Here is a 25,535-nt window from a genome sequence, read left to right on the forward strand (position 1 = left end):
CTCCGCCCTGGGGAGGCACATCTGCAGGGCTGGGCCCAGCTCTGAGCTCCTCAGCGCAGGAGGGACACGGAGCTCCTGGAGCGGGTCCAGCAAAGCCGACAAAGAGATCTGAGGGACTGTGCGGTGACAGGGCACTTGGTCGCTTCAAGCCTGACCCGCCACGGGGCCGGGGGAGCGGGGGCGCGGCGGGGGCAGAGGCGGGATGGGGCCGTCCGGCCCCATCCCGCCTCTGCCCCCGCCGCGCCCCCGCTCCCCCGGCCCCTTGTCTCCGCTCCCATCCCGGCCTCATCCCCGCTCCCCTGACCCCACCACCGCTCCTCCCCTTCCGCCGGCGCGGCGGTGCCGGGGCGGCTCCTCCTCCTTCTCCTCCTCCTCCTCCTCCTCGTCCCTCCCGCGGGCGGCATTAGCTCATCGCGGCGCGGCGGCCGCGGCTCCGAGCGGCCTTTTCCTTCGCCCCCATGGCCCTGTGCAACGGGGACACCAAGGTCAGGGCGAGGGGAAAGGAAGGGAAAGGGAAGGAAGGGTAAAAGGAGAGGGGGGGGGGGGGATTTGTGCACCGGGCGCGGCTCCCGGCACATGGCGCTGGAGGGGCCCCCGCGGCCCCGGGGTGGCGAGGCCCGGGCGCGGTGGGGTTTGGGGATGGTGGCCCCCCCGGTTTAATTAATGAATTACCCCCACTCGGGGCTCTGTGGCACCCCAGGGTGGCAGCGCCCGGCTGGGACGGACCCCTCGTTCCCCGGCTTTGGGTCTGGTTTTAATCCGGCAGGACTGGGCTCCCCCCCGCGCGTCCTGCGGGGCGGAGGGGATGGAGGGGACGCGTGTCCGGGTGGCTCCTGAGCGGGCAGGGGTGGCTCCTGCATGGGCAGAGGTGACTGGTGCGCCTTGGGGAAATCAGAGCTTTTGTTGGTAATTCAACTTCTGAGCCAAGCCCTGCGAGCTGCCTGGAGCCGCTTCTGTGGCGGCGTTAAAACCCTCGTTCTAAGCTTTGCTCGAAAACGCGACCCCGAGAGGGTTTTTGGGCGCTCGGGTTTTTAGGGCGCTCACTTGGTCCCTGTGTGAGTTTTCTGACACTTAATTCCCTGGACGTGCACGCAGCCTCCTCTCCTGGCCGGGGCTGCTCCTGGGGGCTCCTCTTCTCCCTGGTTCTGGGCCCTTTATCTAGTTTGCAAGAAGACTGTGATTCTGGAGGGGGTTTTTGAGTGCTCAGTTGGTCCCTGCTCAAGTTTGCCGACGCGCTTTTCCCCAGCCAAGGACACAACCTGCTCTCCTGGCTGGGGCTGCTCCCTCCCAGCACTGGTGATGGGATGTGGAGCTTATGGCTCATCCTCCACAACCTGTGCTCTCACGGGAAACACAGATGATGGAGAAAACGACAGTGGTTTCCACGAGGGTTGGGTCTCAGCAGCCCGTGGACACATGCATGATGCTTCTATCTGTTAAAGCTTCCCTCACATAACGGGCTGGGGACTCTTGTCTTGGTCTTGGGGGTGGCCTGAGTTGGAGGGAGTTACTGTCCTGTTATAGTTTGAAATATGAGTGAGTGTTCTTAGACCTGCTTAATTTTAATACCACAGGGAAGCAATTAAACTCTTGTAAAACCTGTGCCGGCTTGAAAGCGGGAGTTCAAGGCTCCTGGTTTAGGCTTGTCCTGAGTTATTGGTGTGGGCAAAAGCTCAGGGCTGAGGGCTCGGACAGAGGAGCCACTGCTGCAGACTGGGCTGTGCTGCTCCTTGGTACCCCAGAATGTGACTGTTCTGTATGGTAATGTGCTTTATAAATTGCATTAATGAGCATCCTGCGAGCATGTGGGTGTGTGAAATGCCAAAAACCTCCCTGATTCTGCACAAGTGGGCTGTTAGGAACCTGCAAACTTGGTTTCAAGTGCTAAGAAGGTAGGTACGTGAGGAAGAAGATTTGTGGTGTCCTCAGCAGGTAGTGTAAGCCTGGTGGCAGGTCTCCTACCACAGCTCATCACAGAACTCAGAATTACTTGGTTTTGACACAAAAAAACACAGCAGTGTTGGAAGATTTTTGTCTTCCAACGATCATGGGGAGGGTAGAGCTGAGATGAGGGAGGAAGGACCTTGGTGCCACATTTCGGGTCTGTGAGACAGAGGGCTGCGGTTTTCAGGGTGCCTTGAGATTTGAATTAGCTCAGTATAGGCTTTCCCCACCCCTTTTTCTCTTGGTGTGCACCAGTTCCATCCTGGTTTTAGTCCCACTCTCAGGACATCAGCATGGTGCCCCTGCCCTTGGACAGCTGTCAGAGCAGCTTCCACAGAAAGTCCCAAAAATAGCGAGTTTTCCAGATTTTTGTGAGAATAGACCAGAAAACAAGGAACTCTAGTTATTCCTCTACTGAGGGGTAAAAGAGCTTTTATTAGAGACTGGCCAGTCCCCAGTAGGAAGAGGTGCTGGCTCCATAAGCCCTGTCCCTGCAGGAGCTGGGCTGTCTGGTGTCCTCTTAATCTCTGTCCTGGCAGACGTGTGGTGTACAAGGCTCAACTGCCATGTTGGCTGCACGTTAGCAGCATCTGTTCCCTTTTGGATTTTATTAAATGAAGTTTCCCTTGTTAAATTTGGGTTCAAAATCCCTAGCGTTGGAATTGTGCCTCTGAATAAGTGAAGCCAGACCCTGTGCTGACTTTCCGCCTTCCTCTTCTTCCCTGTGATTTATGGCAGAGTTGCTTTTGGGCTCTCTTCAGACCTGAACCTCCTTAACAGTTCTGCTTGTCTGAACCTACTGCTCTGAAACAATTAAAGACTTTAACTAAAAGCTGCAAGGACATGGTGTTTTGCCCCAAGGAGGGCTCAGGCAAGAAGGAGGGTGTTGGTCATTTTTGCAAACTTCTGGTTTAGAAACTGTGAGGCGAAAATGCCCAGAATCACTGTAAAAGGGATTTCCTCCCATCCACTGGAAGGGAGGACAGCTCTGACCTCTCTCCATCTGACTGGGGGTTTGAAGGGACCACGCTGCTGAAGTCTGTTCTCCTCCAACACATGCCCTTTTTGGTGTGTAACCCAAGACTAAAAGTCAACCAGAGCTCCCTGTCAGGCACACTCAGCCACGAGCTGAAGGACAGAAACTGAGGATCTGATTGTAAACAATCCTTGTGTTTTTTAGCCCTCTTTCAGATTTGGAGTTGGCTAGCCAATTCAGACATGATGGGCTCAGAGAAAACCAGTGCTTTGTTCTGATGTGCAATCTGCTTGAATGCAGACTTCTTTAAAAATGATTTAGCAGTGACATTTGTTCTCAATTTCTCCTTTTTTATCCTCCCTGGGAGGTAATGTCGAGTGAAAGTTCAGCCTGTGATGGGGAAAAACATTTTCCTTCTGACTTTGAGCTGGTTTGCTTGAGAAAAAGGCACATGCTCTTACTTACCATGGGCTGTGCTGGGGGTTATGTGGAACTGGAAACAGAAAAAGCTGCAGTGGCTGCAGATGGTGAACAGAGCATATGAGCTCTTATTTATGGAAAGCCCTGCCTTCATTAGCGTATTAGCATTTTTCTTCCCTAATTTGTGCCCTGTTTGGTTTGGGGGATGGGGATGTCCATGTTTGTGTGGCTGTTTGGGAGGGATGTGCTGTGCCAGTGCATCTCACGGTCCTCATAAACTCGAGGATTTTTTTCATTTAGAAGTTTCTTGGCTAGCCTTTATCATTTTAATCATGAATTAGCATAAGCTAATTAGCAAAGCTTTGCAGATGTTGGTTGTCAAAGAGGTCTGGCTTAGTCTGCGGTCTGCAGCCTGTCACTGTAAAGCCAGGGGAGGTTTGGATTGGATATTAGGAGAAATTTCTTTGTGGGAAGGGCTGTAAAGCGCTGGCACAGGCTGCCCGGGGTGGTGGTGCCGTCACCATCCCTGGAAGCGTTTGAGAAACACATGGATGTGGCACTGGGGGATGGATGAGGTTTAAGGTGAATGTGGTGGTGGTGTTGGGCTGATGGTTGGACTTGATGATCACCAAGGCCTTTTCCAACCTTTCCGGGTTGGGAAGCTGACGGAAGCTGCCGTGGGTGCTGTTCGCAGCCCGAGAACGCCGGGGGAGAGCTCAAGGATGGGCAGCACCACTACGAGGGGGCCGTGGTGATCCTGGACGCGGGGGCGCAGTACGGGAAGGTCATCGACCGGCGCGTCCGGGAGCTCTTCGTCCAGTCCGAGATCTTCCCGCTGGAGACGCCCGCCTTCGCCATCCGGGAGCAGGGATTCCGGTATGTCCTGCCCCTGAGCCCCCTGCTCCCTTCTCCTCCTGCTCTGAGCCCCCTGCTCCCTTCTCCTCCTGCCCTGAGCCCCCTGCTCCCTTCTCCTCCTGCCCTGAGCCCCCTGCTCCCTTCTCCTCCTGCTCTGAGCCCCCTGCTCCCTTCTCCTCCTGCCCCTGAGCCCCCTGCTCCCTTCTCCTCCTGCCCTGAGCCCCCTGCTCCCTTCCCTCCTGCCCTGAGCCCCCTGCTCCCTTCTATTTTAATCGTTTTGGTTTCCAGGTATAATTTAAGAGCTTGTGTTTTTAAATATGTATCTGCAAAAATCGAGGTGGTCTTGCTGTTTTGCCTGTTAGACTGTGGTAGCTGTTAATCAAGAATACAAGTCTTGTGTGGTTCTAAAAATGATTTCCTTATTCAATCAAGAAAGCAAGTCTTGTGTGTTTTTAAAAATTATTTTCTTATTTAATTTATTTTTTTTAAATTGAACTAACTTACTCAGATACTGAAGACATTGTGGTAGATCATGCTAGACTGTTTCTGGGAAGCAACTGAAAAAAAAAAACTAACTGAAACTGCCCCTTGTTGTTTGCAGCAAAAAAAAAAAAAAGGCCTCACAATTAATTAGTATTTTGTACATTTATTTGTCATGTTTTATTAGGCTTTCTACAATGTGCATCTCTTCTGTGTGGGCAGAATAAATACCCTGAAGTCCACAAACCACCAAAGACCTTCCTTGTCAGTTTGGTACAATCCAGACATATGGTGCATGTGTGCTTTTTGGTTGTGCCTGACAACAGATAAGACAGTGCTTTGCTGCAGAACTGCATTTTTCCAATCAATGATAATTAGTGAACCAGTAAACAGTATATTTTAGTAAGTCAAGTAGGAACTTATTGATCTCTCTTGAAAACACAGAGAACAGAAAACCCAGGAACTGCTGGATCTATTAGGCAGCTTTTGTGTCAAGGATTTCTTTCAGAAATGTTCTGAAAAACAGCTTTTCTTGTCAGATCTTGCTTATAATTCTCCAACAGTCAAGGCTTTAAAAGATGGAAGTACTTAATAACGGGTTTGAAAGAATTCCTGCACCTCCTGTGTGTTGGATTTGAGGAGTGGGTCACAGCACTGGTGGTGTTTTGTCTCAGACCTGTGCTGTGCTGGGAAGGTTTGTGCTGGGAAGAACTTCTCCCTCTTTCCTTTAGCAGCTGGAGGTTCTTCAGGTTCCATGATTAGACCTGTGGGACTTGTTGTTCCAAATAATCGTGCTCTTTAAAATGTGGCAGCACCTTTTTGTTGAGAAGGTCACTCCCCAGGGTTGGGGTGGTGGGTTCGGGTTATCAGGGCCCAGGTTGGTCGATGACTTTGTGTCCACAGACTCAGCCAGCAAACACCAGTGCCTGATGTCAGGTGCCTTCATGCAGCGACCACTGAAAAAGTGAGTTTGTGCTTTCCCTGCAAGGTTCTGATGCATGTTCCACGTGCCCTGGGCATTGCCAGGGTCCCGTGTTGCAGCTCGTGCTCTGAACAGGCCGAGGAGCTGCTCTTTGGGCTGTGCTGAGGTTTGACACGGGCAGCAAGAGTTCTGCTAAAGTGTGTTCACATGTTGTGTTTGAAAAGCTCCTCAATTGCCATACTGTCAGAACATTCTCCAGTGACAAGTGTCAGCTAAGTGTGACATGAACAGTAGCATTTTCCACGGGATCCTGGTGCTGGGCCAGGAAGTGCCACAGGCTCAGTGGTTTTAGTCTGGATTCTGGCACTGACCTCTGGCAGGAGTCCTGAGGTTGGGGTATCAATGCACACATTTTACTCTTGGTATTTTTATGTGGTTGCTGATGTGCCTTTAATCCATTGCAAATGGGTTTTCAGAGCTGGCTCAGGTTGTTTTGGAAGTGGTTTAAGGTGAACTAGAAAAAGGTATATTCATACCAAGGCAGGAAGATATGCATGGAATTACATGGTACTGCAGTAAAACGCTCAGGGTCTGCATCCTCTGCTGGTTTTAACTTCTCCTGGACAGTTGAGAAGATGCAGGTTCCTGTCTCCCCCCAGGATCATAATTTCTTTCTTTAATACTTGGATATATTGCATAACCTTTCTTTATCCTGGGAGATTTTAGTTGGTACGGAAAAAAAACAGATTTGAGTATAACAGTGTATAACTATTTTGACTTCTCATAAGAATGTTCAGTTTTTAGGTGTGGCTGTATTCCTCTAATTCCTTCTTAGAACCCCAGGGAACAGCTGGAGCTCTGTCAGGGGGGTTTAGGTTGGATGTTAGGCCAAGGTTCTTCCCCCAGAGCATGGTTGGGCACTGGAAGAGGCCAACTCAGGGTCTAGTTAATATTAAATAGTGTCCTGTACACAGGGCACTGAAGCAAATGCTTCTGAAAATGGAGTTACTGGAAGCAACAATACCACCAGGCATGGAGGGTGTTCAGGCTTTTCCTCCCAGTGTTGGAGTTTAGGGAATCCATCGTGTCTCCAGCTTGAGCAGAAGTGCCTGTGCAGGTACAGCACGAGTTGTCAGGGTGGGTCAGTGTAAACCTGTCCCTGTGTCAGCTGTGTCCTTGTTCCAGAGCTCACCTGGAGGTCCCAGCATGCAGAGAAATAAATGCTGCCTCTTCCAACTCTGTCCCTCTCCTGCCTGGAGTGAGGAGCCTGTGCTGGGGAGAGGGAGCTGGGCTGCAGGGAGATCCTCCCTGTACCAGGGGGAGCAGGAGCTGTGTGGCTGCAGGAGATCTCCCCTGTGCCAGGGGGAGCAGGAGCTGTGTGGCTGCAGGAGATCCAGCCCTGTGCCAGGGGGAGCAGGGGGCTGTGTGGCTGCAGGGGATGGTGGGTCCATGGACTGGTTCCTCCAGGCCTGTGTCTGTTGGTGGTGCAGGTGTTGTGAGCACAGTGCCTGTTCCTGCTGCTCAGAACCAGAGACACTGGGTTTTGTCAGTGCTTGCATGACAGACTCTAACTAATGCTGGAAGAAAGCTTTATTAGATGCATTTAATCCCATTTATGCAACCTCTCTCTTGTTTGGTTTTGCATTTCTGGCTCTGAATAACGAGTTTGATGTTCTCTTGAAATAAACAGTCTGTGAGTCCAAGGTCTGGTCCAGCCCTGCTCAATCCCGGGCTGAGGCCAAAAGTGTTGCCCAACTGGTGCCTCTGCAGTTCAGGATCTTGCAAATCATTGTGTTTGTGAAAACTCTCTCTTCCCCTTTGAAAGGGTTTAATTTTCTTTTACGGTGTGAAGTATTAACTTCAAACTGTACATGCTGGCCTGCGTTGGACTTGTAATGCACAGCCTGTTGCTAATGCCACCTCTGCATAATCAGAATGGAGTAAGGGACATTTTCTCAGCAGACTTAGAAGTTTGGGAATGTGTTTTTTGACTGCAGCTCCCCTCCAGATGTCACAGACTTCATTAAGTATTTATATATATATATATATCTTCATGCTAATACTCTGCTATGTCCAAGCTATCTTGCTGATGCTTGGCTATGAGGAATTTAAAATCCAGGCACTTTTTAAGATGGTTTATATTTGACTTTGTTTAAACTGAGGAAATACCTCCCTGGTAAGCTGGTGGGTGTGACAGCTATAGCATAGCAGAGCTACATGTTAGGGTATCTGTGTTAAAATATATATTATAATGTATAAAGTTAGAAAAGTGGTATGACACAATGTCAGTGTTTGAAGCAAGTGAAGAGGTTTTAAGCAAACAACATATTTGAGTTAATGTTTTCTTTGTTTTCTCTGCAGAGCTATCATCATATCTGGAGGACCAAACTCTGTGTATGCAGAAGATGCACCATGGTTTGACCCAGCCATATTTACAATAGGAAAACCAGTGCTTGGAATCTGCTATGGAATGCAGGTGCTGTTGGGATAATCACAGAACCCTTAAGGCTGGAAAAGATCTCTGAGATTGAGTCCAACCGTTATATCTGTTTGTCCAGAACCATCTTCTGGGCCTTATTCTGTTATTAACTGGAGGTGAAGTGCTAAAGGATCTGCTTTTCTAAAGAGGCAGTGCTACTTGGGCAGGATGCTTTTAAAGTCCCAACAGAGATACTTTTCATTGTTAAACTGAGGGTGTGTGTTCATCTCTTGGCTCTGCCTTCTCATATAAAGGCTTTAAGCTGAAGGAGGGCAGGTTTGGATTGGGGATTGGGAAGGAATCCTTCCTGTGAGGGTGGGGAGGTTGCCCAGAGAAGCTGTGGCTGCCCCATCCCTGGAAGTGTCCAAGGCCAGGCTGGAGCAGCCTGGGACAGTGGAAGGTGTCCCTGCCCATGGCATGGAATGAGATGAGCCTTGAGGTCCCTTCCAACCAAAACCATTCTGTGATCAATAGCATAAATAGTTTTGTTTTGAGTTCCATACTGCCCTTTTTTAGTCATAACAAATATAACCTGTGGGTCACTAATTAATTCTGTCCGGTTGGTATTGAAAAATGAACCCTCATGGAAACAAGGGAATTAGTGTTTCGAGCATGGAGTGTTTTAGCATTGTTCTTAAGAGTGTTTTACACTCCTCCCACCCCCCAAAAAAGAAACAGCCCCACTTATTTCCCTGTGGACTCACTGGTGGTCCTGCAATGGTCTGCACATCCAAGCTGAGCAAGGGAACAAACTCCCAAGGAGAAAAGGGCTGGATTAGATGCAGGCTGAGTATAAAGTGATACCAGATTGAGTGGTGCTTTCTCATGGAGTATTTTTGTTTTCCAGATGATGAATAAGGTGTTTGGAGGCACAGTGCACAAGAAGAGTGTGAGAGAAGATGGGGTGTTCAGCATTACCCTGGATAACACGTGTTCACTCTTCAGGTGCAGAGGCATTTTCAGTTACCAAAGCAATACTGGATATACCAGTCTGGGAAAGGGTGTGTGGATGAAAGGAACGTTATTTTAAGGAAAATAGTGAAATTGCATCAATGTTTAGCTGATACTTTCTAATAAAACTTTTACAAGTGTGGTAACAAGTAAGCAGGTTACTCATTGAAACAAATACTCAGGCAAATGTCTTCAAGAAATACAGAGGGGAATGTTGTGTAACCCCCTTATTTCAAAGTAGAAGGTCTTCATTGAGACCCTGTAAAATGTACCGTGACCTGGGAATATTTGTGTTAAGCTCTCGTCTCCTGCTGTGCAGTGCTTTTGTATTGGTTGGCACCCATCCAGTTCTGGAAAGGTCATAGAAAATCCCAAACCATTCGCTTTCCACCTTCCTTTGAAATTGCTTTGTGATGTTTTTATAAAGCCAGAATTAGATTTCTTGGTAGTTTGTCGGTGCCTCTCAAGTTCCTTGTAAAAGTCTGACAGTTCACTTATACCTGGTATTCCAGTTTTATTAACTTTCCTCTGCTGGGCTCCTGCAGAACTTCATACCCTGCCTGAGGGTGCCCAAATTGTCCTGAAAACACGTAGTTTTGAAGAAGAAAAGTTCACTTTGTTGAAATAAAAAGCAGGACTCCCGGGATCCTGATTGACTCCAGATGGCACCACGTGTCCAAGAGGGAATGCTTCAATATTGGGATGTTTATAAGGAAAAAAACCCAAACCCTTCAGAATTAAGGTGAATTCCCTCTTGCATGAGAGGTGTAGTGTACAAGAACTTCTGCAGCTTCCAAGGGAGACACCTTGGAGCTGGGGATGGCTGTTCCTGGGAGGGAAATCCTGCACACATTTCAAATGTCCTGGTCAAACAAGATGAGCTTTTCTTGTGATCCCTCAGGACTCCTCTTGGAAAGGCAGGGAGTTACTTCTCTGTTCTTTTTTGAATTGATTCTAGTCTTTAATCTTTGTTTAGGGGCCTTCAGAAGGAAGAGCTTGTGCTCCTCACTCACGGAGATAGTGTGGATAAAGTAGCCGATGGATTCAAGGTGGTGGCACAGTCTGGGAACATTATAGCAGGTATTTATTTTCTCCTGAAATTGTCTTTTGGTAACTTTGGTTAAAGGAAACAATAATGGCAGACAGAAGTTAGAACCAAATGGGAACAAAGTAGTCTCCTTTGTTATTTAATTGCCAAACAAGGGAATTGTTTTTAACAATTCCTTGTGTGTGTTTGCATGTTGTGCTGTCAATAAAGAAACAGACTTTAAAAGGAGTGGCCCTGATTGAAATGTGGTTTAAGTAAGAGTTAACATTATTTTCTAGAGTTTTTGTTATTCTAAAGTGTGCATGTATTGTTTCTCTCTGGGATAAAATATCCTGTACCCTTAGGGCAGGGGTGATGGAGACATACTGTGGTGTGCAGTGTGAGTGGGGTTTGAGTTCTGCACTGTAATAGTACAAGTCAAACGCTGTTTAATTAATTATTAAAACTTGATTAACTTGTTATTTAATATTGCATGAATGTTCAAGTGAGCAAGAATAATGTAGGTACTGAAAGCAGGGTTTTAACATTGCACACAGATTGTCACAGAAAAAGGTAGGACCTTAGAATTTGGGGTTTGAAAGTCACTGTAATTACTGAGTCCCAAAGAGCCCCCTCTGGAGCCTCTTTCCTTGGAGATGGGAGCCCTGGAGAGATCTTAAATGTGCTGAGCATTTAGTAAGATGTCACAATTTATTCATCTGGTTTATTTAAAATCTTTCACTGAAAAGATAAAAAGGCTGAAGATTAAGCTCCTAAATCGACAGGGACACTTGGATGCAGCTGGGTCGGTGTGGCTTGGCTGCAGGGTTGGATGAGGTGTCATATGAGGGGGAAAAGTAATGTAATTTATTCCTGTTTTCACAGTGATTTTCCTGGGACGTCTCAGTGTTTTCCTTGATTTCTGAGGGATTGTGTGTTCTAGATATATAAGAGTACCTTTGCTCCTAATCTTAGTGAAAATCTTTAGTTTTCACTGGTGATCTGTACCAAAAGGTGGCAGAATAAATCACTGTATACACTGTGTCAGTACATGCTTGACTTGGGTGTGCATTCACTGCCAATTTACTCATTTATTTCTGTTTTGTCACCCTCGTTTCCTTGCACCAATGAAGGCATAGCAAACGAATCCAAAAAACTGTATGGAGCACAGTTCCACCCCGAGGTGAGCCTCACAGTGAACGGGAAGATGATCCTGAAGAATTTTCTGTACGACATCGCGGGCTGCAGCGGCACCTTCACGGTGGAGAACAGGGAGCTGCAGTGCATCCAGGACATCAAGGACAAAGTGGGCTCCTCCAAGGTCCTGGTGAGTGCCTTGGCTCCAAGATGAAAGATTTATTTGCAGAAGCACTGATAGTTGTCCAGATTAATTTGGGAAACGCAGAATTGTCGTGATTTGGGTCGTACATTACCCAGGTTTTAGAAAAGATTGCACAGTTGGGCCAATGTGTTGTTTGGCTTTTTGTTTCCTTCCAAGTCAATGGCTGCAGGTCAGTGCTGTTCTCGTCCTCCCGGCCGTGTCTGAGTTGTGTGCTGACACTTTCCCCACAGACAGCTGCCCACATTTGGGGTTTTTTTTCCCCTTTTTCCCATTTTCCCTCCCGCCCAGGTGCTGCTCAGTGGCGGGGTGGACTCCACAGTGTGCACAGCCCTGCTGAACCGGGCCCTGAACCGCGAGCAGGTCATCGCCGTGCACATCGACAACGGCTTCATGCGCAAGAGGGAGAGCCAGTCCGTGGAGGAGGCCCTCAAAAAGCTGGGCATCCAAGTCAAAGGTACCTCAGCTCTGCTCAGTGTGCCTGGCACCGCCGATGGCCTGGCTGTCCTCCCACAGAGCTGCATTCAGTGCTCTGGTTTGTTGAGCTGCTCTTCCCAGACCTTGCCTGCCGAAGCCAGGTTGGTCCTTTGGAGACACCTGGGCACGTTACCAAAATTCAAACCTGAGATGTTAAGCTTTAATTTGTTTGATTGGAGCACACAGTGAGCTGCCCCATCTCTGGAGTAGTTCAGATCTGGGATCTGCAGTTGGGGCACAGCAGAGCACTGGGTTTGTGCCTCAGTCACCTCTCTGCTGATGGCTGAGGGACCCTGTTCAACTGCTGCAAAACTCCCTGGATTTCCATTTTTACCGGTATCCTGGTTAACACTTGGGGCTTTATTCCTTGTCCTGGATCTCTTTCTTTGTAAACTGAGAGCTCATTTGGGTGATTGAATGCTATTACAGCCAGAACTATTTTTTCAGGGCATTTTTCCTTGCTTTTAAATAGGAGCATTTTGGTTGGTTTTGGAGTAGCTTGTTGAGAACAAGCTACTGTTGAGAACAGGTCACAGGTTGGACTCAGTGATCTTGGAGGTCTTTTCCAGCCTCAGTGATTCTGTGGTTCTATGAAGCAGTTCATTATGAGTGAGCAGAAAGTGCCTTGACGTGGCCAATGAGAAGGTTCAGAGGGTTTTTTTCCCTCAAGTGTGAGGAGGTCAGAGAAGGCAAATTTTGTGCAGACAGCCAGAGCTGCTTTACACTGCCTGGCTGAGTAATTTAATGAGTAAGAGCTGCCTGTTCTGGTGCAGTGCGTGTTGTCAAGGGATCCTCCTGTGTTTTGGCCAGGAATTGTGGCACTAGGTGAGCAATGCTTTCCACTGCCTGGCCCTCAAACAGTGCAGCAAAGTCTGAGCTTTATTCTATACCCACATTTTTTAATTTATTTTTTTTATTATTATTATTTTTACTTTTTTATTTTTTAGTGGAAAATCCATGTCTTATTCTTGCAGTCTGTGGAGCAATAAACCTGGGCTCTGGCAGGCAGCCAGGGGAACAAATTGAGGGAATCCCTTTGCTGCAAGTGCTCCTTCTGTAGGTCAGGGAGTTCAGTGCTGGTAAAAGATGCCAGAGAGCCTCCCAGCTGATCTCTGGGTTGAGAGCCTCTCTAAATTAAGAGGCATAATGTAGCATGAATAAATAGTGCATCATTTAATTTTGGTTGCAAAAAGGCCTTGGGGAAACACTGTCCTGTAAACTGTTTAAAGCAAGTAAATTATAATCTAAGAGGGGAAGCAACAACTGAGCTTTCAGTCACAATATGAAAAAATAACAGGTTAATAAGAGAAATAAAAGGTTTTTGTTACAACTAATTCTTGAGGTGTTGAACAGCCCTATTTATTGCAGTCAATAGTCGAAGGACTGGTATGATTTTTATATTCCTTTTTTTAAAGCAGCAAAATAAAACTTATTTTTTTGCAACCTTGCACACAAACCTTTACTGACTCTGTCAAAAACTCCCTGTGATTTCCTGCAGTGGTGAATGCAGCTCATTCCTTCTATAATGGTACAACAACTCTGCCCATCTCAGATGAGGACAGAACCCCACGGAAGAGAATTAGCAAGACCTTAAATATGACCACAAGTCCTGAGGAAAAAAGAAAAATCATCGGTGACACCTTTGTTAAGGTAATGTTTTATTTTTTATTTGGTTGATTTTTATTTTTTTAAAATAACGTGATTTCTGGATACACCTTTCCTGTCAGACTGTTTGATCAGTGCCATCAGTGCTCTTGTGTAGTCTGTGGATGACCTAAGGAGCCACGGGTAGGTTAGAGGGAGAATGTTGAGCAGGCACTGATGTTCCTGTAGCCTGGAGGTATTTTTTCCATTTTCTGTGCAACAAAATAAGGGGTTATAGGACTATTTCAGCAGTGGGAGAGTGTCATAATTAGTCCTCCCGATTGTTTGTACTGTTCCAGCTCAGTATCATTGGTCAGGCAATCCATTATCTTCTTTGGACCTTGGACAGCCAAAAGTAGACTGCAGCTCTCTGCTTTATTTTCTCCCCATCCTGCAGATTGCCAACGAGGTTATTGGAGAAATGAACCTGAAACCCGAAGAGGTTTTTCTGGCGCAGGGAACCCTCAGACCTGATCTCATTGAAAGCGCCTCCCTGGTGGCCAGTGGCAAAGCTGAGGTGATCAAAACCCACCACAACGACACGGAGCTGATCCGGAAGCTGCGGGAGGAGGTACCGGCACAGGGGGGCTCAGTGTCACAGACTGAACACTTCTCTGGTTTGCTGCTGTGACTGTCCTGCACTGATGGGACCCTGCTCTGACGAGGCCCTTGAGATTCTATTGCAATTTATTACTCTTTTTTCCCAGTTGCTACATTCCCAAAGTAGTCCAGATTTTTGGGTGTTGTCCAGCACTGGATACCCGGAAGGATGTCAGAGGGTTGAAGGGGGTTCATGCAGTGTGAACAGTGATGTTCTCAGCTGCAACCCAAAAGCTGTTTCCTCGCTCTTCCCTCTCAAACAAACCCCTGTGTGGTGAGGAAGCAGGGCAGCACCAGTACCTTCAGCAGCAGAGCAGTTTAGGCTTCTCAGGCAACTGGTTTAACTGGAATTCGTGGTGTAAAGGGTCACTTTTTCCTTCTGTTGTCTCTCGTTCTGGGCACAAGTCAACGAGTGATCATTAGGTATTGATGTTCCAGACCTGGCACATGATGGATTCAGGCAAGAGCAACAACAGTGCTTTTAAAAAAGTGCTTAGAAAAAGATAATCAGCTCCTGCTGAGAGAGAAGAACAAAATTCTCCTTATCTTGAACCTCTTGTAACATTCAGCCCTTCGAGCAAAGTGTTCTTGAGAGAGGGAGAGAGAGGGAATGAGAAAAACATGTTTAAATGGGTTGGAATGTAGGGATGGTTCCTGCAGGTACCTCCAGGGGTGAGTTCTTTTTGTTCTTATGCAGCTGCTGCCTCACATTTGTGGTAACCTGTTCAGAGATCTGCCAGCAGCACGCTGGTGGCACACACTGTCTTTACCAGTTAGCAATTTAGGAACTCCAAGATCTTTCTGAAATGGCCCAAAGGGGACATCTGTGGCTGACAACCAGGAGCTTGGAGATGATGGGAACACAAGAGGTTGAACTGTCTGAAGACAGGCAGCCCAAGTCCTGTCCCTTTAGTGCTATTCCCAGTTGGTCTGTTTAGTCTGAAGTCCAGAAAAGCTTTTTAAACACCTTTCCTGTGCACAGCTCTTAAGTATCAGCATGTGAAGCAAATGTAGGAGACTGCCCTAATTTGCTTTTTCTGGCATTAGTTCTCTAACTGTGTTACAAAATAGCCTAAGAAAGCACCAACCCATCACAGCCCTGTTGGAAGGTGCTCACTCATCAGTGAGTCTCACCCACAGGAGAGAACTCCTAATGACCCACACTTCTAATATCCAGCACTGCAGAACGAGTTTTCCAGGCTTTTGGGTCGGTTTGAACATCGAGCAGAGACAGGGAAGGTTTGAATTTGCACAGACAGAGCCAGTTTGACCTTACAGCTGTGTCTGCACTGCTGGAGCCAGGGATACTTCTGGCACAAGCTGAAACTTCCTTGTCTCCCCCTCTGTCCTGCAGCTCTTTTCCGAAGCCCACACTGACATGGGATTTGTTTCCAGTGTTTATGGAATCGTTGGCACTGATGCTGTGAGGAGCAGGCCAGTTTGACTGCCATAACCTAAACACTTGAGGCTTTTTGTTTGAACTTGTGAGCTGGAGTGTAAATTGACTTTTTTTTTGTTTTTGTTTTTAAGGGCAAAGTAATAGAACCACTGAAAGACTTTCACAAAGATGAAGTGAGAGTGCTGGGAAGAGAGCTTGGCCTTCCTGAAGAGCTGGTTTCCAGGCACCCCTTCCCAGGTATGGGAGCTGGTCTGTGCTGTCAGTGCAGGGCTGTGGGTCACACCAGTGTCGTTCAGCAGACGCTTAACTGCAGTGTGGTGGAGTATAAAACTGATCTCTAAACACAGAAAAGATCAATTTAGGTTTTTATTTTAGCAGGATCTTCTTTCAGGAAAAGATTTGAGAGCAGCTTAATAAATATACTTAATAAAAGCAAGTGTGTTGTAACTGAATTTGCCCTGAGCTGCATTTGTTCCTTTTCAGCTGTAGCAGCCAAACAGGGATTCCCAAAGTGCAGTGAGTGCTGCCTGAGCTGCCACATGCCCATCCTACCTGGAGTAATGGCCTGGCTCTGCCCTTCCAAGGGCCATTTGCTGCTTTGAAAATGAAAGCCTGGAGACTAACACGAGTTCTCCACCAGGAAACATCCGAGTGGATAACACAGCCGAGTCCTTTCCTGAGGGGATGTTTCTCTGCCCGTGTGTTTGAGCACAGGGGCTGTGCTAATGCAGCAGCATCCCAGGCAAGGCAAGGACCTGCCTTTTCCAGCAAATTGCACTCTTATATTAAGTAGCTAAAAGGTCAAACAGCCCTCAGGGGTCTTTAAAAGCAGTGGAGACTCCTCTGTGTGTTATACCCAGAGTTGTCAGTTGCCTGGCAAAGGGAGGGAGGAGGTTCCTGTTCATTTTGGGTTTCCAGCCAGCACTTCATCACCACAAACTGCTCCACTGCACCACCAGCACATTCAGGGTGTAGACAGTCAATGCTTAAATGTCCCGAACAGGAATGTCCTTCTGGAATAAACTGCGTGTGGGTTGGGTTTTTTGTCTTGCAGTGTGTTAAGACAATTGAAGTGCAGGTACAATGGCAAAGTACACTGTACTCAGGCACTGACCCACTGCTCCACGTTTCTGGCTGAAAATCAGCTTCCTGTTATTTGGTATGATGTTTTTCCAATGCTGCTTTGCAGGTCCTGGTCTGGCAATCAGAGTGATCTGTGCTGAAGAACCTTATGTGTGCAAAGACTTCCCAGAGACAAACAACATCCTGAAAATAGTTGCGGATTTTTCTGCGAGTGTGAAGAAGGTCAGAGAACTGTGAATTTTAACGTGCATAGAAGTAGTGGGATTGTTCTGTAGTGGCCTACAGTGAGGTTTAAACTGCTAGAAGGTCCAAATGACTACTTTGTGCTCTGTGAGGGATGATGAGTCCCAGTACAACTCACTTGAAGCGGGTCAGCGCAGTGGAATTTTACTGCCGTGGCTGCTGCAAGTGTTGAACAGTTTATTCACCCTTCAGATAGTAAACAAGTTTTGTTGTAGTTAAACTTTGTGCAGATGAGATTTCTGGAGATACTTCAAATCATATGGTAATAGGAGAAGGTCTTCCCTCCCTGAAATGATTGTAACTTTCTGGGCTTGCACACCCAAGCAACCAGTGAATGTGTAGATGACAGTGCAGGAGTGAGGAACTGGTGCTTGCTGGGTGTCCTGGCCCAAAATCTGGAGTTTTTAATTGGTGATGTTTAAATTCTACATGTCTTTAACTGTGATGACCTTTGTGATTGCTCTAAGCTCACCCAGAGGTGAAAAGTCCTTAGCAGGGACCTGGTCTGAGGTGTAAGTTCAAAACATCTTCCCGAAGCTTTTTTGTAAATCCTGAAGGGCTAATATTTACATCTGCTTTTCCTTTAAAAACCATTGTAGTGCCACAGAAATGAAAAGTGCAGCTTTGTGAAAGAGTGAGCACAGGAAAAGAGCTTCCCTTGTGGCCTTGGAGAGCCTCAGCTTAAAGTACAGACTAATCAAAGAAAAGTGCTTTTGCTAATATTTAATTGTCAAATGAAAGGTATTTTTTAAAATAGTTCCAAGGGGTAAATGTAGACTAAATTTAAGCAAACAGCTACTTCAATAACATTTTTATTTGCACTGTGCAGGTTCTGTTTGAGGGCTTGGGAGCTATTTAGCTAAAATGTATTTTTCTGCATCCTTGCACAGCCACACACTTTGCTGCAAAGGGTCAAGGCGTGTACAAGTGAAGAAGACCAGGAGAAGCTGATGCAGATTACAAGCCTACATTCACTGAATGCCTTCTTGCTACCAATCAAAACTGTGGGAGTGCAGGTAAAGGGAGGCATTCCAGGGATGGTCTGGGAGCTCCTTCCTGCTGGGGTGGCAGGCTGGGGAGAAACATCATAACTGCTGCCTTGAGGTGTGGGAATAAAAAGTTTGAGTCAAGGAGATAAACTCCAAATGGCAGTGAGAGTTTTGTCAGTGCTGGGGCAGTGCAGAGGTGTCAGGATGCCTGAAGGGACACTCAGGCAAGTGCCAGGGCTTGGATTTGAGGGTATTATCCGGGTTCAGTGGTGCTGGTCACTCACAGGCAGTTCCTGGTCACTCACAGGCAGTTTCTTCACAACATTCCCAGCCCCACTGACCTCTGCTGTCGTCTCTTGTCCCCAGTAAGACTCAGGAGTCTCAGACTATGTTGGTTAAAAATCCCTCCTTCCTACATTTGCCCCTTCCTGTACTTTTTTGAATTGCACTAATCCTGGGAAGGACCTGGAGCAGTGCAGGGAACACTGGGATCTGTGCAGCACCAGTGTTACCTTCCTTTTCCCTCCTCTGGGGACAGAAATACAAACCAAGTGCTGAGCTGGCATTCCTATGGAATTGTGTGCAATAACTTGGAGGATTTCTTTACTGAGCAGTCACAGCTGTAAAGAACCTTTCTCTGCAGTGTCAGTATTGAATTACATATATTTTGTTATCACTGTTTAGTGTTATGTGTGGCTTCTGTGGCTCTCTGCAGTCAGCTTTTGTTAGTGTTTGAAGCTGCAGTGTCATCAGATTTCTACACTTTGTCACAAAAATACCAGCACACAATCAATCCCTCTTCTCTGGTCGCTGTAGATGCATCTCCCCAGTCTGAATCTTTCCCTTTATACATGTATATCTTTATATATATGTTTCCTAAGTCTGAATTTTGCCTTTTATACACTGTTAGCTCTGTTATCTTGCTCTGTGTTTCCTCATCCCCTCAGCATCTCCCACCACACTGATTTCACCAACTTGGTGTCTGTCTAAAGTTGGCCCAAAATATGGCCCTTGTCACCTGCAGGGTGAAGGGGAAAGTCTTGTGAGTGATTTTGGCAGCCCAGTTGCCCTCCAGTCATTGCTGTTTGTGCCTTGCAGGGTGACTGTCGCTCCTACAGCTACGTCTGTGGCATCTCCAGCAAAGATGCTCCACACTGGGAGTCCCTGATGTTTCTTGCCAGGCTCATCCCACGCATGTGCCACAACATAAACAGGTAAGGATCGAGTTATCTTTATTTTTAATGAGCTAATTAAGTTTAGCATGCACAAACGTTTTCCTCTGTAGGGTACAATTTTTTATATGTTGGGCCAGTGTCTTATACAGAGGTTATAAACACACAACAAATCAAAATACAGATTTATTTCTAGCTTGAAATAAATCAGCCTACCTCCTCATTTTTTTAGAGCACTTGATTAGACAATACCCAATATAACTCATGCAAATCTCTTCTGCAAGGCTCCAGCCTGCTGATGAGCTGTGCTGTCCTGCAGTCTGGTTTTGCTGTGTGTCAGAAAGGGATTTACATGGGGATGTCAGTTCTAATGGCACAAGGAGAGCTCCAAAGCTGGGCAGTTTGATCTTAATTGAGTTCTCTGTGAGGATACATTTTCTACCTACTTGATTCCATAACTTTTCCCAGCAGCTGACGTTGCTTAGACATTAAATCAGCTCTGGAGAATCACATCCTCCTTGCCTGGCTGGGGGATTTCTGGTGAAACTGCTTCTAATTGCTTATAGCAAACCTTAATTTTCTCACAGAAGTGACACCTACTGACAGAGCTATTATCCTGGAGGGTGAGACCTGGAATTGCAAGATAATTGGTTAAATTAAATGCCGAGGGGACAAAAGAAGGTATAAATCAGGATTGCCTGTGCAATTTCAGTGTGTGCTGGCTTTACAGCATTGCTGACTTCTTTAGGCTCTTCTGGATTTCCTGGTGCCCCCCTGAGCCTCCCCCAGCTCTGGGGGCTGTGCTCTCCCAGGGGATGTTTGCAGACTCTGCTGCTGTTTGCAGGGACAGGGAGACTGGCAGCCAGGAGTGCACTGGAATAGTTGGTCTCCTGCCCAGCTGTGCTTGCAGGCTTTGTGTTGCAAACAAAAATACACAGTCTGAACTTGCATATTTTTCTGCTTTGGATTTTAGACAAGTATTCTTGGTTTGTATGCACAAACTCACATAACTGGTGTGTCCTAGTAGGTCTGTGTCCAAGGCACTCAGACATGTCACACTCTGCTCTGGGCTCTGCAGGGAGGGTAACAGGGGAAAGCTGATGTGGCTGGTTTGAATTCAGAAGATACTTTATCACAGATGTAATTATGCAGATTTATAAATTGCAGTGTTAGTGCCCTGTGCTGAACACACATTGACAACAAGGTTTAGTATTTAATGGGGGTTTTGCTGGGTTCCTGTTAGAAACTGTAAGCAAAATAAAATATGCTGCTTCCTCGTTCTGTATTCTCACTGTGACACTAAGGATGCAGTCTGGAGGCAATTTGTTTTATTCTGTGAATGTAAAATGTGGATATTTTCCCCCCCCCCTCATCTGTTGCAGAGTTGTGTATGTGTTTGGCCCCCCGGTCAAAGAGCCCCCCACAGATGTCACCCCCACTTTCCTGACCACAGGAGTCCTCAGCACTTTACGTCAAGCTGACTTTGAGGCTCACAACATTCTCAGGGAGTCTGGTAGGTGCTCCACCTTATCCCATGGGTCAGGTCCCTGCAAACCCAGTGGGAATAGTTACAGGGGTACTGTCAAAATCTGTAACCTTCCCAAATACCTGCAGAGAAGGTATGGGATGACAGGCTCTCGTGAAAGTTGTAGCAGCTGATAGCTAAAGGACAGGAATTGATTGTAGGGGATTTTTGGGAACTGAGGCTTGCCTGTGACATGCCATGTGGTGCTGTGGTGCTTCACTGCACTGCAAACTTGTGCAAAAGGTGCTGTCAGCCAGCTGGAAGTCAGCAAAGTTCCTTCTCTCTGCTGATCTCAGTCCTCAGGATTTACCTGAAGTAAAGAAACTTGGCAGAGTTTTTAAACAGTGGTTTTTTTGTGGTAAGAAGGGAGCCCAAATACCACGTTTCCAATGGTGCTGATGCTCCTGCCTGCCTGTGGTGCTTTCCTGTTCCTTAACTGGAAGTGAAAGCTGTGTTTGCCAACCCAAACCCTGCACTCCCAGGGAGTGTTCAGTTCCCTGGGTATGGTGCACAGCCGGTCTGGGAATGAAGAGTTCTGAGGTTCAGTTCTATGGTTTTGATTACCTTTGGAGATGTGATCTGTGTGGGAAGCACTGCCTCAGACTTGCCTATATTCTGTATAAATCAAGTTACAACAGATACCTCTTTTTGACAATCCATGTTCAGTTTGCAGAGCAGTCTGAACAGAATTTGTGCAAAATTACCCTCAGAAGGCTGTGCATAACACTGTTGGTTGTGTTGGTAAAACTGTGGCTGTGTCTTGCTAACTTTTGGTGACACTTGGCTTTGTGTGAATGAATCGCTCCTAAAAATAAGACTGGAGTTCTGATTTAGTGAAAAAACCTCCTTGTGCCAGCAGCTGAGGCCAGGGCTGGCAGAGGGGGGGAGCCTGAGCTCTGTGAGCTGCCACACACCTCCATGTCAGAGTTTTAGATCATTGAAACAGGGAAATTAGGGATCTGTGTATTGGCTTTCAGAAGGAGATAATTTAGAAAGAAGTAAGTGAGAGATGATTGTCTGGAGTTACCTGTCAGCCACCAGCCATGGGGATACTGGAGAGCTTTCTCTTGAGTAGTTCAAAAAGACTATTCAAAGAGTATTTCAAAGGCATATTTGTGAATGGCTCTTTATTGGGCTTGATATGTGGGGATTGATAAAATCCCATGGCTGTGTTATGTGGGAAGGAAAGTGGATCTTCAGTTGATTCACAGCAAATTACAGGGATAACAGAGATTATCTGGGATTTTTCTGCATGCCTGCAAAGGTTAAGGATCATCTCAAGTGGCAACTTATAGGATCATAGAAAGGTTTGGGTTGGGAGGGACCTCAAAGCCCACCCAGTCCCACCCCCTGCCATGGGCAGGGACACCTCCCACTAGCCCAGGGTGCTCCAAGTCCAACCTGGCCTTGGACACTCCAGGGATGAGGCAGCCACAGCTTCTCTGGGCACCCTGTGCCAGGGCCTCCCCAGTGCCTCCAGTGCTGATTTGAGTAGCTGTGGTGGTGCCACAGCAGCAGGGAGAAGATCCTGTGAGGTGTAAATGCAGCTGGTGGTGTAGAATTTGAAGCCCAGGTGGGGGTTCTGTCCAGCTGGTGTCTGCAGCCCAAATTAATGCCCTTTGCCCGACCGTTCCCTGAAGGTTACGCCGGAAAAATCAGCCAGATGCCGATAATCCTGACCCCGCTGCACTTCGACCGGGACCCCCTGCAGAAGCAGCCCTCCTGCCAGAGGTCTGTGGTCATCAGGCCCTTCATCACCAGTGACTTCATGACTGGCATCGCAGCCACCCCTGGCAATGAGGTCCCAGAGGAGGTAACGTGGCCTTCAGGCTCCTCTTCACCGGGAGCTTGTGTTGCAGAGGGCTCGTTTCCACCTTCCTCCCTCTCCCTCTCCCTCTCCCTCTCCCTCTCCCTCTCCCTCTCCCTCTCCCTCTCCCTCTCCCTCTCCCTCTCCCTCTCCCTCTCCCTCTCCCTGGGTTACCTTGACTTTGATTTCCTTGCTGTTTTTTCTCTTTCGTGATATTCCTTAGCCAGAATATCGTGGTGGTTTGGGAAAAACTAACAAAATGAGGAGCTGGCAGATGGGTGTGACAAACTTAAAAGGCTTTCCAGCAGAGCTGAGCCAAAATGCCACCAAGAAAAGAAAAGAACACCCAGCCATTCCTGGGGTTTTGGAATTAATTTTTGCATTAGTAACTGGAAATAATTACGTCATGAGTTGCCCTTGATTGACACTTCTGGCTTTAACATCTCAGTGTCCTGTTTGCTCTTTAGGTCACTAAAAGGATTTAGGAGTCAGGTTCAGGTGCTTTTTTCTGGAAAACTATCCATATCCAGTTTCAGGTACTTTGGTAACACAGAGCAGAGCGTGTTCCTGCTGAACTGTAATAAACAGCTCTGGAGCTGAAGAGCTGCTGCCTTGAGGGACGTGTTTTGTGATCCACAGCCTGGTTCAGTCTGTGCCAAAAGTCAGAGAGTTCCAAATGTACCTGCAGATACCATGAGCCAGAGGTTTTGGTTCAGTTGATTGTTAATTGGTGTCCATGTGCTAATGGCAGGAGGCTCTTCCTCCTTTGTGTCTGACAGGACCAGTGTGAGCAGTTTTCCTTTAAAAAAGATAATTTTCTCAGGTAATTTTCTTCAGTTTTGTTTCACACACTTTTTTTCTGATATTCTTTTTCCCCTCCACAACAGGTTGTGTTGAAAATGGTGGCAGAGATCAAGAAGATTCCTGGCATTTCTCGGGTGATGTATGACTTGACATCAAAGCCACCAGGAACTACGGAGTGGGAGTAATTAACTCTTTTTCTATCCAAGTACTGTGTGCAGTCTAAACCATATCAGAAACCATTCCCAGTGTTGACATGCAGTACTGTGAAAGAGTGACTGGAGCTGCTACATCGCATCAGATTCCTCTCCTGGAGCATAATCCTGCAGTTCAGAGCTGTGCTGGGGATGATCCCGCCGTGGGGTGAGGATTGTACGGGTAAAGAACCGTGGCAGCACTGCCGGGCACACACAGGTCCCTCCTGCTTCTGCCTTTGTCTTACAGTTCTCCCCGTTCTCATGGGTTTTACTGTCATTTCGGTGTCTCTTTGTTTTTTGTACACTGTGTAAAAAGAGACAGTTTATTTACTTCTACCAAAAGCATTGTTCCAGCCTAAACGTGTAAAAGGAATCCTTTGTGACCAACTGCTTTCGGACGGATTTATTATAAATAAATATTTTGCCAAATGGAGTAGTGGGCACTGTCGAGTTGTGCAGTTACTGTGTATGTTGTGTACTGTTAACTTGTTCTATATTGTTTGACTCTTGGCCCATGGCAATAATGTTGAGCAAGGCTGAAATCTGCTGCCATCCCCTCTGTCCGTGTGTCTGTCCTGGCCCGGCAGGTGAGTGTGTGCTGACACACTGCCTGTGTGTGTGCCCGTGGCAAACTGCAGGCAGGGCAGGATCCCTGTGTGCTCTGGGGATGGATAGAAGTGTCCCACTGGGAGTGCAGCTGGCACAGCTGTTGCACCAGAGCTGCTGGATCTGAGAGCCCTGTTTGCCCCCCCTCCGCTCCTGCTGCCCCCGTGCTTTCCTTGGACCTGATGACAGTTTATTTTCTGCACATTTGCTTTTACAGGAGTTTTTTTGGGTATGTATTGTGCTTTGCTTGATCTGTGAGGTCATTCTAGTCATTAGTGTGAAGCCCTGGGGTGGGGGCTGACTTCCCAACCCGCGTAGATCCTCCTGTCGCTCGTGTTCTGCTGTTTGTAGTGAAGCAATAATTGGAGAGATGGATACTTTGGACGTGGAGCTTTTCTGATGGTTTGAGGCAAAGCCATTTCCATCCACCTGAGAATCCTGAGCATGTCCTGTGCCAGGAACAGTTGGATTCTGACCTGAGCAGGTTGCTGGGTGCCTGCCGGTACCTCCCCGGGAGAGCTGGAATGTGTATCCAGGCTCATCCCTCTTATCCCTGGTTCTCTGGTTTAAGCAGTTGTTCTGTTCAGCTGCAAGTTCACCGTAGTGTTATGGGGTAAAATACTTGGTTTAAACTGTTCAGTAACATGGAGTATTTCATGGCTGTAGCTACTTCTCTCTCCCCTTGCCTGGATTTGTGAACTGGAATAATGTTGGAAGTGTTTGTTCTATATTTCTGGTTGCACACGTTTTCCTGTTCTTAAATTCACTGCCTACACATTTATGGAAATTGGGTTTAACTTCTGCTCATAGGGAAATGGCCAACTGGTGTAAATGTTTTCTTTTGCCTGTGTCAGGGGTGGTTTTTCACGAGGGGGAGGATCTGGTGTGTTCCAGCCCTCTGCTCCGGGGGCTGATGGGGACTCGGGGGTGCAGGAGGGCAGCACACCAGTGGCTGGTGTAATGTGGAGTGGGGACCTGCCTCCCCCTCCAGCCCTGCTCCTGGAGGGCTTTGCAGCCTGGGCAAATTGAGCTTAGTCTGTCTCAGTTGTCTCCTTTAGAAGGGGGAGTGGTGACTTGTACCAGTCACAGTCTCCCGGAGCCCTTTGGATGAGCTTTTTGTGGTGTCAGTGATTGCCAATCCAAATGTTCCTTTACTGCAGGAAGGTGATTTGTGGGAGCTCTTGGTTAAACCCTGCACATGGAGTTTGCTGGGGCAGAACCTGGCCTGGCAGGGTCCTGGGAAAACAAGCTGGTCTCAGAGAAGAGCTCCCCAAGGAAGGTACAGCTTCAGAGTGCACTTCATTTCTGGTCAGGGAAGGAAAGGCTCAGGACAGCTGTTGTCGTTCCTGGGTGGTGTCTCTGCTCCACAGAGTGCAAGAAGTGAAGCCTTTTGGAGTGGTGCAGAAATCCCTGAGCCTTTCCTGCTCCCCCGGCTCTCCCTGTGCGCAGGCTCGGCCCCGCTGCTGCCACAGCTCGTGTTGCCTTGACAGCAAACAGGCAAAGCTGGAGGAGTCACTAAAAATAATGCAAATAGTGCAGAGCCCCTTGAAAAACAACCCCCCCCCCTCGGGTTTGGCCAAGACACCAGGTCTCTGTGCA

At 47.5% G+C, this 25,535-nt stretch overlaps 1 protein-coding gene across 1 annotated transcript; it reads left to right on the forward strand.

Annotated features, from left to right (window-relative positions):
* Positions 1 to 324: 324 nt before the first annotated feature.
* Positions 325 to 23,780, forward strand: GMPS (guanine monophosphate synthase). Its single transcript, XM_032697458.1, has 16 exons — positions 325 to 485; positions 4,035 to 4,216; positions 7,959 to 8,073; positions 8,924 to 9,021; positions 10,004 to 10,107; positions 11,188 to 11,381; positions 11,685 to 11,850; positions 13,369 to 13,520; positions 13,912 to 14,085; positions 15,645 to 15,750; positions 16,703 to 16,818; positions 17,730 to 17,855; positions 18,927 to 19,042; positions 20,383 to 20,513; positions 22,166 to 22,338; positions 23,220 to 23,780. The coding sequence occupies exons 1-16, from the start codon at positions 459 to 461 to the stop codon at positions 23,319 to 23,321; spliced, it is 2,082 nt and encodes a 693-aa protein (XP_032553349.1). The 5' UTR covers positions 325 to 458; the 3' UTR covers positions 23,322 to 23,780.
* The last annotated feature ends 1,755 nt before the right edge of the window (positions 23,781 to 25,535 follow it).

This window comes from Chiroxiphia lanceolata, chromosome 10, assembly GCF_009829145.1.
Source record: "Chiroxiphia lanceolata isolate bChiLan1 chromosome 10, bChiLan1.pri, whole genome shotgun sequence".
NCBI classification, from domain to species: domain Eukaryota; kingdom Metazoa; phylum Chordata; class Aves; order Passeriformes; family Pipridae; genus Chiroxiphia; species Chiroxiphia lanceolata.